Source organism: Copidosoma floridanum, unplaced genomic scaffold, assembly GCF_036245765.1.
Source record: "Copidosoma floridanum isolate Cflo_tuat_1 unplaced genomic scaffold, Cflo_Japanese_pri ptg000007l, whole genome shotgun sequence".
In the NCBI taxonomy this organism is placed as follows: Eukaryota; Metazoa; Arthropoda; class Insecta; order Hymenoptera; family Encyrtidae; genus Copidosoma; species Copidosoma floridanum.
The window spans coordinates 1,711,604-1,727,264 of record NW_028321884.1 but is presented as its reverse complement, the minus strand read 5'-3'; the positions used below and the strand labels follow the sequence as shown (position 1 = coordinate 1,727,264).

Here is a 15,661-nt window from a genome sequence, read left to right as displayed (position 1 = left end):
CTCATTTAGTGCCTTCTCATAAATATTTGGAAACGAATGTCGACCTAAATATGGACGGTGACTTATTTGACTTTGATTTCGAAGGGATTTCAACTAATCAGGAAGATATTGGTCTCCCCTTTGAACATTATATAAAGAACCTTGAAGCTGCTATATCAGAAAGACAGGCTCACTGGTAATTAAACGTAAAAAAAAAAAAAAAAAAAATTTTTTTATTACGACATGATTTTTTTTTGTTGTTCTCATCGCTAGATAAATAAAAGTTTGTAGAAGTCAAAAGGGGCTTTCGTTACAATTTTTATGTGGTAAAATCAACCACTGATTTCTTTTTTTTTTTTTTTTTTTTTTTTTAAATATACTAATAGACAGTGCTGTTGTTATCAACATCATATAGAGATATAATCATGGTCATATAATTAAGAAGATAAGATCCTACAATATATACATTTTTTTCCTGATGAGTTAGTATCTTAAGATCACAATGTAGTATTTGTTTTCACAGGAATCTAGATTCATTATTCTTTTTTCTGAAGCCTCTATAAGAAAGTTGTGATTACACACGACATACATCTTATTGCAATACAAACTATATTGCCCTAATATTGCTAATGCTTCTGTACGATACAAATAGAGAAATCTTGATGAACTCATTGTACATTACTTTTTACCACATATGTATTCCTACTAGGTAATGGTACATGCCTCCAAGGTTTAAGGCTTACGAAATACATTAGGCACCTGAATCTGAGATGACTGTATTGCTAAAATCCTTGCTCGTTGTGTGGTTCCTGCTGGGAAGGAATATTGAGTGGTAGGATCTTGTAGGACTTGAGAAGGTCCAGGTAGTCTTGCTACAGCAGGGGTTACAACTAATGGATCAAGCTGTTTAGGTGGTAAAACTTGTCCTGCCACAGGATTGAAATGTGTAACCCCTCTTCTTAAAGTACCTGTTACCATCCGGGGCATTATTTTATTAATTATTGTATATTAAAATAATCATTTTTCTTAAATTCGATCGTTTTACATAAATTTGAATTTTGAAATTTCGCGCGCAGCTCCGACTTCCAACTAGTACTTGATAGTCCCACCTATCGCTCGCCAGGTGGCGACCAAAATCGCAAGTAAGAAAGTGAAGTAAAGGATATAAGAAGGACTGTGCGACGACTGATTGAGATCGATCCGAATCATGCAGATACGGGCGGAATAGTTGTATTCTTCTTGTAAACTCTTTCACTTCACTGTTTAGGTTAGATGCAATCTCAGCAACATTATCCATCTTTTTGGATAATTCTATTTCCGTTGTATTATGGGCTAATGCAGATCTTAGTGCATTTATCTCTTCAGCTGTAGCAACTCCATGTAATTATTGAGAAATGTCCTTACATATTTCTTCCTATGATACACATCTATCAGGTGGGTCTCTTGATGGTGCATGGGGTTTTATAGGTAAAGGATTGTCCTCAAAGGATCCATCTTCATAATCATATTCGTCATCATCTATCTACAAATCCAGTCTCCTCTGAGTCTGTCTCAACTTCAGTCTCTTCTGTAGTATAACTTCCTGCTATAAGATCTGAAATATGGACATCATCTGGTATATATTCAATACCATCTGACAGCTGCAGATTGGAAAAAACTACTGAATTTAGTATAACCCTTGCTTTTTCTGGATCTTTGAATTCTGCCTTTCTGAGCCTAGCAATAAAGCTATAATCATTTGGAGTGGTATTGAGCTGTTGTGCAATGCCGATGACCTCATTTGATAAACACAATGTAGGTAACCCTCCTACATCAATCTCTCCAATATCAGGGATGTCTTCCTTGTTGGGTTTCACAGTGTACATTCTACCTTTATGCTTGAAGAGTAACACCTTATCCATGTTAGGGAATCAGGTAATGTTATCACTTGCTGTTGCTAGACAATACAGTGGCTAGTATTCTAAGCAGTATTAACTAAGGTATAGAATATTTACCTTGTAACCATCGGTCCACCTGTAAAAACGAAAAAAAGTTTGGGCTATCATTTAAGCTTGAAGTTATTCCGAATTTCAAGTAACGCCATGGCTCTGCGGTTGTTGTGGTGGTAAATGACGGCCAGAGCCTACATGCCAATGAAAGTGAAAAGATGCCCGGTCGTTGTTGCAACTTATCATTAGAAAAAGCCTATATATAACGCAGCGCTTAATCGTGTGGTTATCGTATCTTCATAATCATCTACGCCGTCATATTCCATACGGGCTCATCGGTGCTTTTTACCTTTTTTTCATCGAGGTTACCTTGGTCCATCTCCAAGAGAGATTTTTTTTATCGAGACCTGCACAATTTTTGTCAAACTCCTATTAGCTATGTACGCATTCACATTTTACGTGTGCGTCTCTTGCCATTTTTCCGTCCAACGTATTATTACGCTATTAATTCAAGCCCGAGAAATCAATTGAAATCTTAAAAACGGCCACCAGTCAATATACATACTCCACAGAGTTACTGTTCGTAATCCATTTTGAATTCAACATGTGTTGGGACATTTATATGTATATAGTTTGTCCAAGCACGAATCAGTTGCTGCGGTTACACTCCATCAAACTGTACCTACGTGCAATATTACGCGGTATAAGCTTGCTCTCTTCTCACGCTCCTATACCCATATAGGGATTCGATTGTTATTGCGCACAGATGCTAGCGTGGCTTATCAGCGAGAGATGAACAAACTAGGGGGGAGAAATGCACCTGTGACACACGTGGATACCCACCGATTATATTATCTATGACCTGCAGGTGCTTCGATGGAGCTTCATTCATTTTACTTTTCATCGAACTCCTCCAACGAACGACTGTCCAGGTTGGATTTACTATAAAGGTACATACAAGTCAACACATATAGGTGTACACACGTATGATCCAACAGCAGTCGTAGTTGACGAATGAAAAAAAAGTAGCGGCGCCGTCGCGCACACGCCAATATACGGGCGGGAAGCCCGTATACAATATAATATATAGGATCCGCGTAGAGGCGATTTTCTCCTCCCCCGACCTGATGTTTGTACTCTGGCGCGCGGGAGATAACGAGAGTCGTCTCTTTGCTCCCGGCAAATAAGTAAGACTTGGGGCAACTGCAACGAGGTGCGTCAACGTCAAACGCCGCGGGAGGGAAAACCATTGGGGAGAAGAAAAGAAAAAGCAGTGGACTAGTTTTCACTGCCGCGAATGGGAGTCTCTTTCTCTTCCTTTCCGCCGTCAGTTCTCGAATCGACGCGCGCCAGGGTACATATCCGCCTGACATTTTCCGCGTCGAAGGAAGAGCCATGCCACTCGTTGATGCCTCCTCTGTTCGCGGGCCGGGCCCAAAAAGTATTATTTGTTTTTGTGGAACAACGGCGTGAACATCCCCTCTTGCTTGCCTGGAATGCACCGACTCTTGGCATGATCAAGTTTTACAGGGAGGTGAGCGTCATCTCATAACTTTGCCATGTTTTCAGGCCACTTAACATATTTCATTCGGGTTTAGGCCACGCAAATTTATACCGATACTTAATTTGCTTCTCCTCTTATCTCGCGTGTTCTCATTACAACGTCCGTATACCTACCGCATCGCGGTGGAAAATTTTTTTTTTTTTTTTTTTTTGCTCATCCTCATACAAGGTGGAACGTTGACTTTGGTCATTATTGCCATTCCAACCGGATTGTCGAATATTTTTAGGGGGCCCGAGGAAACAAGACCATAAATATATACATAAATAAAAAGAGGTTATTACCATTAGTATAATGATACGTCCCAACTGTTTCTTTGTTTTTGCTGTTAAAAATACAACGTTGTCGTTATTATCTTTGCACATTAGTGGCTTGGCGTGTGAGTTCTTAACGAAATGGAAAAAGTTTTGTTTTTTCGGACCCTCCTGCTTTGAGTCAATTTTTACTTATTTTGCCGGTTCATGATGATATGGCTGCTGCAGCATTGAAAACTACGTGTTCAATCAACACCCGCTGATACAAGTATATTTACTTGCTCGTACCCATAACTGTACATCATCATTATGTAGGTATACCCATACTCCCGCTTGTACCTACTATAGCTGTAAAATCATCAAACTGTATACGTACCTACATTGAAAGTCAACCTGTTCGTAATTGCACGTATATAGGTGTATACACTTCTTACGGGTAATGAGTGTACGCGTGTGCTGTCAATGAACCAAATGCAAATGGGTTGCGTAGCATAGTAATGGCGTATTTTCAATTACAATTTGAGAAATTGCGCGCTTTTACCGGAAATCGTTCAAACTTTGGAATGATAAAATAGAAAATACTCGAGGAGCCGCACGCGCGCGCGCCACACGACGTAATTGCCCGTTAATTGGCGCGCCGCGCTACTCCCCAGTATATAAGTACACCTATGCAATAAAAGAAAAATTGAACGACCTTGATTTCCTTGCTGCACCAGGAAATTTCGAAAAAACCGTTGGAATTCCAAAATCGTATAATAAAAGAAGGCCATCACATTTACAATTATATATCATAAATAGGCTGCTGTATCCGCGTTACTTTTTGCTACGTCATGTCTGTATACTACCAATATTTATGTAAGGACTCTTAGCTTCATTATCCGTTTTTTGGATGAAAGTACAAAGTGCACTTGCACTTGCACTTCTCAATAGCACACAAGCATCAGTATAAATATGTGTGTATGTATTACCTATGTATCCTCTATATTTTTTTTTCTTTTTTTTTTTTTAGAAATTAACACGCACGCACAAGGCTTCCTCAATACGATAAGCGATAGGGTCGAACCCCATTTGCCAGAGCGCACATACTCATTTGAAGTTTGTTTTACTCGTCACAGGGAAGAAAAAGATGCACGTAAAAAAATATATAATAAGTTGTTATAAAAGGCTATATAAGGCTATAAGTTTTCCATGGTTAACGTTTTTTGCCTTCTTTAAAAATTATTTCGTACATTTTTGGTGGATCGAACCGTGCGGAAATTCTCTCGTTTTAATTTTCAACGAATTGTCTTTGAAAACGTAAATTTCACTCCCTCTCAAAAAAAAAAAAAAAAAAAAAATAACGCAGTACTTATTTACCACATATTTACACTTTACTCGTGCTTCATTTGCTTTTGCACCTGATTTTATTCATCATAACATCCACATGAGTAATTGCCTCGTACTGACTTTCATCCATCACGACACAAAACTTCCACGGGTGTGAAACAATTATCGAAAGATTTGACTTGAGCCGAAAGAGTGGGAACCCCAGCTCCAAATGTAGGTCTCTGAATACGTTTTGACCCAAGCCCCAGGTGATGAAAAATGAAAAAAAAAAAAAAAAATGGCCAAATACCGCTCCGCGCACTTCTTACACGTTGCGTGAGAGATTCTGTCGGAGAAAAGAAACGTAGGTATGGACGCAAACAATTGACAAGGCGTACACGTATGGACAATGTATTTATATAGCGCGCCTCGATGACATCAGTAGACACACGTGGTTGAAAATGTTGACGTACACTACCAGCTGAGACTGGAATGTTGGCGATTAGTGACAGTTGAGCTCAAATGACCTACATGGGTCAAAAAAGTTCTCTCTTAAGGGTCCTGGAGGGAGATTCAGCATCCGTGGATCGGGAGATCTCGAAATCTCGAGCAATCGTGAAATTGATTCAGGCAGAAGTTGGAAAATGCGTGGCATGAATTGAACAAAAGAAGAGGAAAAAAAACAGTGAGAGCATTATCGGAGAGGAGTGTACACGAGGTGGGAGAGTATGGTTGTGTGTACATAACGGAGAGCGAGAGAAAGAGTGACAGAAAGAAAGGATTCGAGGCTTGGGAAAAAGAGAGAGGGGTCACAGAGCCTCGCGGCGAAAGGCCAATGCAGTCCTTACTTACTTATTTACTTCATACATTTTGACAGTCAAAATATCCCTCTACTCGGTTAAATACATCACTTAAAATGACCTCAAAGTTATGCCATTGCTCAAAACTCAGGATTTTCCGCTAAAGAAATAGCGTAAAACATGAGGAAGTGCAAGCAATTTCGAGTAATTTTAATCAAGCTCTCCTTCGGTGAAACCAGTAGAGGAGAGGAGCTAAAAAGGCACGCCGGCAATAATCCTTAATTAGAGGCGGGAAATCATGGCAAGCTCATTAAGCTCGAAAACAAGCGAGGGCCAATATTCTCTCTCTCTCTCTCTCTCTCTTTGCGTTTGATGGTGACGCGTCCGTGTTTCGGACATCTCCTGGAGGAACACTTCCTGCGACGGTGCTTTGAGCGGTAGTGACGATGGGATGGATGATGGATTTCCGTGCTGTTGTGTTTCTGTGGTGTGGCGTGGTTTTTGTGCTCCGGGTGCGTCGTTGTTGTTGTCGTTGTTGTTTTTATATTTATTTTTGTTTTTTATTTATTAATTGACTTATTTATTTATTTATTTATTTATATTTTTTTTATTCTTATTTTTTATTTATTTATTTATTTTTTTTTTTTTTTTATGTGTCCATGTCCGTTGTACATATTTCTTGTTGTACGTATTTGTACTTATAAAAGAAGCTTTCAACGGCAATTGCCGGACCATGTAGGACCATGAGTCCTTGGACCATTTAAAATAAATCAATCAATCAATCAATCAATCAATCTCTTTGGTCCTGCCAAGTAGGTATTGTGCGAATTGAATGAAACATTTTTTTCAATCTCTGATGTATTTGTTGCACGTGTCTGTCTCGTTGTTATTTATATGCCACTGCAGTCACATATTATTTATACAGTTCTTCAAGAGCCTTTGAATATACATATATTTAAAGATGAACAGAGAGAGGTATTGGTCATGATAAATGGCTAGATGTATTTGCAAGAATCTCCGACATGGGTTTTTTTGTTTCACACTTTCCAACTCAGTCCCATTTCTTGTATAGGTACGTATAGTCATTACCACCATCGAAGAAGAAAAAAAAAAAAAAAAAAAATCTAAAAATATACATATACTGAATTTAGTGAAAATAATACTTAGTTTATCACTCTTGATAAGTTTGTCATTCGGGCACTGTATATAATGACGGTGCACCGGTTTATAGGTACTTTTTACCGATGTGAGAGATTGTGACGAAAGATCAGCAGTCGGGATCGGCGAAAGTGTGACATTGTACCCATCGACAAATCCAGGATGGAATAGACATCTCCGAGAGGGCAAAGAGTCGTAAAAGAAGGAGGAGGTGCAGCATTTCTCAATTTCGTGTAAAAAAATGGCAAAAAAAAAAAATCAAGGAGCTATATGATAGCTTATAGTCAACAAAAATCGAGAACCGGCGTGGCGAAGCGCTCACGTGTGTGTACACATGGGTATTGTATGAGCGAGTGATCGGCATTAGAGCAATAATAATGCAGCTCTCAACAAAACCCTTTCTCTCTCATCTCGACTCCCTCGACCGTGCATGCATGTGTGCATTGTCGTTTTTGCTCATGTAATGTATATACACTTACAATGCGGTACACCGTGTACAAGCCGACATATACTTACAATTGTAGCTGCGGTTAATCGGTATTCGGTATGTATGGATGAATAGGTGTAGGTATATATACATATATTATGGTCAATATACTCATCCTACACCAACACACCCATATTAAGTTTAGACAGGGCGCACACATATGACACTGCGACGCGGCGCGAAAAACCAAAAGAGAAAGATCTTTGGCCGCAGCAGCACACACATTGTAATATTATAGGTAGGTACATAATAATATCCTTTCTCCTTCGATCGATGCTCGCCTCGTGATATATGTTGCTGCTGATGTGTATACTTGTAAATAAGGCTATATAGCTTATATAGAAAAAAAAAGTCGGGATGAGAGTTGTAGGTACATCAAGTATTGTATATGTATAATACACGTATATGTACTCGAGGAGCGCAAAATGTAATAAGCAATGCGCGAGATGAAAAGTAGGTACATATTTATAATGTATACGTATACGTATATGGGTATGCAGGTAAGTCGAGCTTATGATGTACAAAGACGAGCTAGACACTGAAAGATGTCTACAGGGAGGAGGGAAACCGGTAAGAGAGCAAAAATCGGCTCAGGGATAGACGCTTCTCCATTTCCCTCTCGTACCCAAAGAGACTCCGTACATATACAAGTTCTCTGTATAATTGTATTATATTTATGGTAATTATCCATACATACCTATGTATATGTAAGAAAGGTATATGTATGCGTGTACTATATTATGTGTTGGAGAACGAAGTGTAATATATAGGCCCATCATGATAGAGTCACAGAGGTGATGATCAATATACGTACGTATATACCTATTAATTTATAATGGGTGCACCTATACTTATAACATAGTGTCCACCTGTCCCTTTTTTCCACCCGCGCTTTGAGCTCTCGAAGGCGAGCCGGGGCCCAAGCATGTATATAATATAATAGCTCTGCACCTTCTCTTCTCGGGGAGCTTATAAGGTGTATATACACGTACACCTACATATATATCACCTGGGTGAACGCTCCCACTCGGTATATATAGCAGCAACAACAGCGGAGAGTATTAAGGTATATATACAATATAGGCCCACATATAGGTAGGTATACGTACAGAGAGGTCGTCCTCTGTGCCTGAACACCGCAACTCCTCTCCGAGAGCCTCTCCTCCTCCTCTCTCGCTCCGGTGTATACCATGCACGTGTGTGCGTGGTTGCCGCCATCGTATTCCTTTCAAACGCGGTTCCCTCTCTCTCGTTCCCCTGCCGATCCCACTCACCTGGTGGCTGAGTGCTACCGGTGTGTGCGTCCCTCCACTTGGAAGTCGTGGTGGTGGTGTTGTTGCAGGGCTCCGCACATCGGGAGAAAGAGGCAACGAGAGAGAGAGAGAGAGCGGAGTGTTCTCTGCCGTCATCAGGAGTCGTGGCGGCACATCGCTATAGCCTTATGCCGGAGTTCTCCGCGGTAAGTAGGTACAAGCTCCTCGGCGAGCCGACGACCGCCAGTCGCTCCTGCGCCTCCCACATCGCCCGTCCACTCGTACAGATTAGCGAACGCTGTGACGTTATACGTATACAAGTGTCTCCGCGCACCGCGGCTCCGAAAAGTGCCGAGTAAAATCGGTAAACGCAGCCGCGTACTTGTTTTATACTTTACCGATATTTGAGTGCATGCCGAGGCGTTCGTGGGTACCGGTCCAGCTGCTGGCTACGCTTGCATTTATCGTATGTATAATACTTAGCCTGTACGCGTAGGCGCCATGTGCGACAGCGACTACGGCGTCGCTGGCTACGCGACTTGTGCAGCGGGTATAACGATGCTGGGTGCGCGCTACTTCGCGGATCGGTAACGCCTGCGTCGATAAATATACCTGCATACCTCGTATTTTGCCTTTTTTTTCTCTTCCTCTCTCTCTCTCTGGCTGTCAAAACGAGAGAAAAGTGACGGGAGAGGCGCATATATACCTACCTACGCAACTGCCGATCCGCGCGTGTCAGTGTACATATGTGTTCGTGTACCGTATAGGTATATTGTAGGTGCAATAAGGAGCTGCAGCCGTACTGTGTTGCGGTCTTGTATACCGTATATATGCACAACAGCCCTGACTCGCGCGAAAGTTGAAGAGAAGAAGGAGGAGTGCAGCATCCGCGACTGCAGCTCCTTCGAGGCGAGCGCAGCTGTATATATACCTTATACTGCAAAAGAATACCAGCTATACATATACTCTCTTACGAGCGGGGCAGCCACTGCACTTCGAGCTCGACGCTCTCGCCTGAACATATACGCGCACACTCGGTGAGTTTTCCCGATTTTTATATGTGCATTTAACATCCATTATACGTATTATATACTTTAGTACTGGGCATTATCAGCATATCGAGTGACGATGATAATGCGTACCTATGAGCTACTGATAACTGCGTGTTGACTCTAGTGTTGGATATTGTTTATCGGGAAATAAAAAACACGCCGCTGACCCGCGGCTGGCTTCGTTTACTCTGATGTAGCGGCATCGAGAAGAAAAATATTTTCCGAGCTAAAAATAAAACTAAAATTGCAAACGATAGCTATATATAGGGTTACTTTTTTTTAAAGGGCAAATAATCCTTGTCAAGCATACACGATTTAAGCGAAAGAGTTTGTATGGATGAAAATTTTACGGAAGGGGAACTCAATGTTTACAGCAGGGGTGATTTACTCGTATTTTTTTTAGCATCCCCCACTAGGGAGAAGGATAGGCCGATTTTTACAGAAGAGCAACAGTTTCATGTACTCGTACAGAGAATTAGAGAAGCGGCGTATGATGTAGGTATACCCTGTGGCGTATAATATTATGATGTACACATTTATAGGTACATGGATCATTCCGTCGATGCTTGCAATATTAAGAAGATCTTTATGTTTGAAAATTTTTTCTTTAAACCCTATATCTGATCAAAACTATTGATTTCATACTTTTTGGTTCGAAATGATGGAAAATAAATTTTCTCGCGTTTTTAAATGAAAAATTCATAATTTTACATCGTTTCAAAGTTTTTTACTTAAAAAATATCGATCTTAAATAAAAAAATTGGCTTAACTTAGAAACAAAAAATTCAAGTAATGGTCTCTGGACATTGAAAAATGTTTATTATGCGCGACTTGTGTAAAGATCGGTTATTTTAACTCGTAATTTGTTTGACAAGAAAAATTTCGTCAGTGACAGATTACATGGAACTGGCATTGCAAGATTGGGTGGAAATATCCATTTGTTCACATACCGTGTAGGACTTGGACTACAAAAACAGTCCAATCATATAATATACGCGCTGCACTTACAATCCACACTTCACAGCATGCGTATAAGCGCGTGTGTCTGTTGGGTACACATACTCGAGCAATTTACGCGTGACTTTCCAACTTACTTTTTTTCAACCTCGACCGATCGCTTTTTTTTCATGCATGTGATTGTAAAATTAACGTTTCTCCTTTCGAGTCCATCGGTTAACTGTTTTTACCCCACATCTTTTGTTTTTTTTCTCCCTCCCTAACGGTTGTTCCGACGTGCCCCGAGAGTTGCTTAACCGCCCCACACTCAAATTTACCAAAAATTATAGCAAAACACAATTAATCGTAAGTAGGCAGGCATCCTATCAGTTAATACACAAACATGAGTCGCAATGTTTTTTCCTAAATAGAAAAAAAAAAAAAAAAAAAAAAAAAATGGAAAATATGTGCGGTGGAAGTAGATCTTGAACTAGTTCTTTCCTTCTTTCTCCTTTCGGCGCTAGAATACATTAAGTTTAGCTCGTGAGTGGTACGCGCATATGCAGGAACCTGCGCAAGGCTGTTATGTGAAACGCGTAAATGGATCACCAAGTCGCGCCTTGACGCGTGGGTCGGCATCAGGTGTGCAAAACGTTAGAAAATTTTATGCACGCTCGCGCTATTTTGGTCACCCTGTTTATGGATTTACCATTTTCAGCCCGAAAATTCGGAATTCTACGTACCTCATCCGACAAGAGAGCAACAAGCAACGAATTTCGTAACTTCCAACCGATTGTTTCTTTTCACTCCATTGTATATCCTTACGACGCTTCAAAATTTGCATTATTTCACCGTAACCGCGACACGCACGCGCTAAACGGTTCGTATCCGAGCGGCGCCAAAATGTTTCCGAATTCCCCAAAGCGTCGCTCTTCACCGGAACGACTCTTCTCTGGCGTCAAATTGAAATAAACTTTTTTTTTTTTTTTTTACACCGGCTCGTGTAGCGGTATACTCGCCCAATGGGCCTAAGAGATACCCCGTGGAAATGCGCGCGAGCTGAAAGGAAGGAATGAAAGAGACGGAGGAGGACTATATGGTACAAGTATAGGCATTGTACTTATATATTATGGTTGTGGGAACGGGATGGGCGAGAAGGTGTGTGTATATTATACATTTACATTCAGGTAGCGAGGTCAAGCGTACGTGTGGCGTGCGCCTACATTGTAATTATTGCTTATGTATTTAGGTACGCGCAAATAGAGTGGGTACAAAAAGAAGCTTGCCCCCCCCCCCCTTTGGTTATTCCAATCAAACCAGAGAGTGGCGTGTCTCGGTTGGTTGTGTTTGCCAGTGTATAGGTATACACCGACGTCATAAGGTTTTGCTCAAGGAAGTTTAAGCCATGAATGGCTGATAATCACATTTAGGCTCGTGGAAATTGACGGTACGGGCTTTACTGCTGTGCACTTGATTGCCACAATGCCGAGCGTATGGCAAATAAGTCATTTGAGGCGCGTGGCACGCGGCATTGCAAAACTTTACGGTATACCTACTTTTTTTTTTTTTTTTTTCTCTCTCATCCGCGCACGTATATAGCGTTGCAGTAAAGGGCTGCAACCCAACGTAATCAAACAATGAGAGAATACACCCAGGTGTACGTGTACTCGCCGTTAACTATGTATACGTAAAATCATGGCTGTAACACAAAGATTGCATTTATTTTTTACTGTGCGAATGAACGTAATGAAATTATAATGAAGCGGTGCGTTGGTTTTGGTTTCAGCAAGTGATGGCTCTGCGCGGCCGAGGGGCCAGCAAGGATGTCAAAAAGAGCTCGTACTACGTCTGGTACTTGGGGGCGAGGGAGGCCAAGGGAGTGGACGCGATGCCCGGTGCCATAGATTACCTCTTGGAGCGCGAGAGGCTGCAGGAGCCTTTCAAGGTCACGCTACAGGTGAGCAAAAGTATAACAAACTGCTCGTTTGTCTACAGTAAACATCACCCTTTTCTTTTCTTTTTCATTTTTTTCCCTTCATTTTTCCCATTTCGTATGTTTGCTATGAGGAAGGAAAAGAAAGAAAAAAAAAAAAGAGAGAGGGAAGACAACTTTCGATTCCGGATTCTCCTGGTGTAACGCTGCCGCGTGCATTTAAATTCTTTCGCTCCTTTTCCGCGTCCGCGCGAGAGTCCATCGTCGCACGTTTCGTTTGGCCAGTGAAAGCAGCATACATTAAAGGAAGAGAAGAAAAAAAAAGGTCCACCGCCACGTGCGAATTTATTGCCTTAGCCCAAATACCTTGGGATGGAGACGGGAAAAAGAAACTTGCTCGTCGCGGAGTGGATGTGTATAGGTATTTATTATTTCAAGCTGTTTGCAGGTGCACGCGAAGTGTGTATACACGTATAATATACCCATGGTGATTTTGGTTTTTTTTTACGTTTGCGTGTTATCGCGTGCGTTTTTTTCTTTCTTTTTTAGCGAGATAACGTGGAAAACCGTAAATAAGTGATATTGCTCCTTGCATTCTCGTTAACCCGGAATTTTCCCCGAGACTAGGTTATTTGTTTTTTCGCCCGATGGATGAGTACATCGCGCTTTTCGATTTTCGACTCTTCTGAACGAGCGTCATCTCTCTCCCGGTAGTTGCAAGACCAAGCGTCGATAATCACCCACGGGGATCTCGCCGCATTTGTGTTAACGCCTCTCTAACGGAGTGGCGGCATCGGTTTAAAAAAAAAATATATATATATAAAAAGAAAAAATCAAATATTGAAGTTAGTAGCTCGTAGAAACTTACAATTTCTTGAAAAGTCAAGTGCCGGCACTCGGCGAGGCAAATCTTTGACCTAAATAACTCGGCTCTGCCCATATGAGCTTTCTATGCAATATCATACCTAATAATGACTTTTTCCATAGGTGTCCCCTATTTAGTAACCCAAACTTTTCATGTTTTTACTTTACTTTTTTTTTTTTTTTTTTTTCAAGACTCGTAACGTTTTGCCTAGGCTTTTTAAATAATCTGATTTCTAAATACCCATATTATACCCTACATCGAGCACTTGACTATGGAGAAACGGACGGCCGACAGACTCGATCCTCGATAATTGAGTTTGTGCGTGTGTTACGCGAGAAATTATCATAAAATGCTGTGACAAAACGATAACAAGTGACGTAAAAAAAAAAAAAAAAATGGGTGATCGGAAGGTGAAAGTGATTCAAATTTATCGGTTGTATAACGCTCGTTTGACCGGTGTATATTAATATTTCAGTGATGAAATAAAAATAGCAGCCACTGCGATCGGTGTGGACATAATAAACACTGCCATTGCGAATCGTTGCGATCATTGCAAACGCAGGCAGTAGAAACTCGCGTGTGTATATACGTAAGGTACCGATCTCGTGTACAAATGAAAATTAATGGCACCGTCAAACCGATCGGTCCTTTCGCAATGGTCGTACGGCTCGTACACTCGATAAAAGTAACATCGGATGGCCAAAATCGTCTACAATCGGCCAATGAAAGCGAATATTTACCGGTATTATGTGGAGAAACGCGCCCGCGTTGGACTCCATTTCGAGCGCAGTCGATCGGAAATCGGTCCGCACAGTAACGCACACAAGTTATACCCACTCGGGCGTGCAAATGCAAATTACACGTGTAGTGTGGGCATGTATGCCCGCGCGATCGGTCGATGCACCCGATTTCGAATTCTCGGGGAAAAAAGACGAGCCCCCAGGGGACAACTCTACTTTTTGCGCTGCAAATTTCTCCTCCCCCCCCCACCCCCTGCTACGATGACTATGAAAAATAATCGCTCATTTCCAATGTCGCGCGTACAAATACATATACTTATCCAAACACGTGAATGTACAACAAGCGTTATTTTTTCTTTGATTTATCCTTTGAATTACACGGCCATCATCAGTCACTCGGCAAACAAATGGCATCCCAATCAACTGTAATTTAAAAGTCAAAACAGGTAGCGCGTTAGGTCTCACTAATAATATCCCACTAATATAATGATGATGATGGTGATTACGTATACAATTGTATTAGTAACTATCGAAACGCCTCGAAGGGATATCATAAGCCTATTGATCCGTACGCGAAATTTTTTTGATACCATGGACCTATAGAAAATATAGTATAAAATCGGTACCTACACTCGCATCAGTCATACACTACATTTTATTTGCTCGGGCTTTCTCTTATTATTAAATAATTGCCGGTCAATTAACTCGTCACTGGCAGCCGACGTGTACCCAACGGCGGTGTCGCTTCTTATACTCCTCTTCCAAAGGTATTTCATTGTTAGCATCCAATCGCAAAATTGGAAAGTCGAGAATTGACGATTCCAAGTACGTATATATAGATATAGGTTGTACCGATATTTCGATGGATGAGATTGAACGACTATATATGCGAGAGTCGGATGTACATCGGTATTATATTGGAGCTCGTGGACTCGATCTGCCGACTTGGATGATGATGAAAATACACCAAAATGTATACGGTATACGGTAGAGAAGCGAGGCCACATCTATACTCGGAACAACTGCGATCTTTTCTCGTTCGGCAAGGGAGTATCGAGAATCGAGGGTACCCTCGTGTATATGTACCCAAGGATTGTATTATACGGAGAAACGTGTGCGATCGAGCGACGATACAAGCTTGCGATTAAAAATGATCCCGGCTAACGAGCTCTCCTTTCTTTCGCCAAATAGCTCCATCGGAGGAGATACCGATGCACAATGTACTGCCAATACTTGTATTTAGGTGGCTCTCTCGCGCAGTGGGCGACGTTCCACATGTATATATAGGTAAAAGAAAAAATGGTCCCCGCGCCAGTAGTATAACATATACATGTATACTTGGTATTGGGTGCACATGGGAACGGAAGCGTGTGCACACGGTATAAATCGGTATGCTGCAGTTACGAAACG

At 41.2% G+C, this 15,661-nt stretch overlaps 1 protein-coding gene across 2 annotated transcripts in view; it reads left to right on the top strand.

Annotated features, from left to right (window-relative positions):
- Positions 1-3,420: 3,420 nt before the first annotated feature.
- The window catches only part of LOC106636300 (uncharacterized), a 36,885-nt gene continuing 24,644 nt past the window's right edge, over positions 3,421-15,661 (top strand). The window contains exons 1-2 of one of the 2 annotated variants that reach the window (XM_089588945.1): positions 3,421-3,441; positions 12,500-12,670. In XM_089588945.1, coding sequence (XP_089445071.1) covers positions 3,421-3,441; positions 12,500-12,670 — 192 coding nt within the window. Of the gene's footprint in view, positions 3,442-12,499; positions 12,671-15,661 lie in introns of those variants that run through there. The other variant, XM_089588946.1, reaches the window with a different exon arrangement.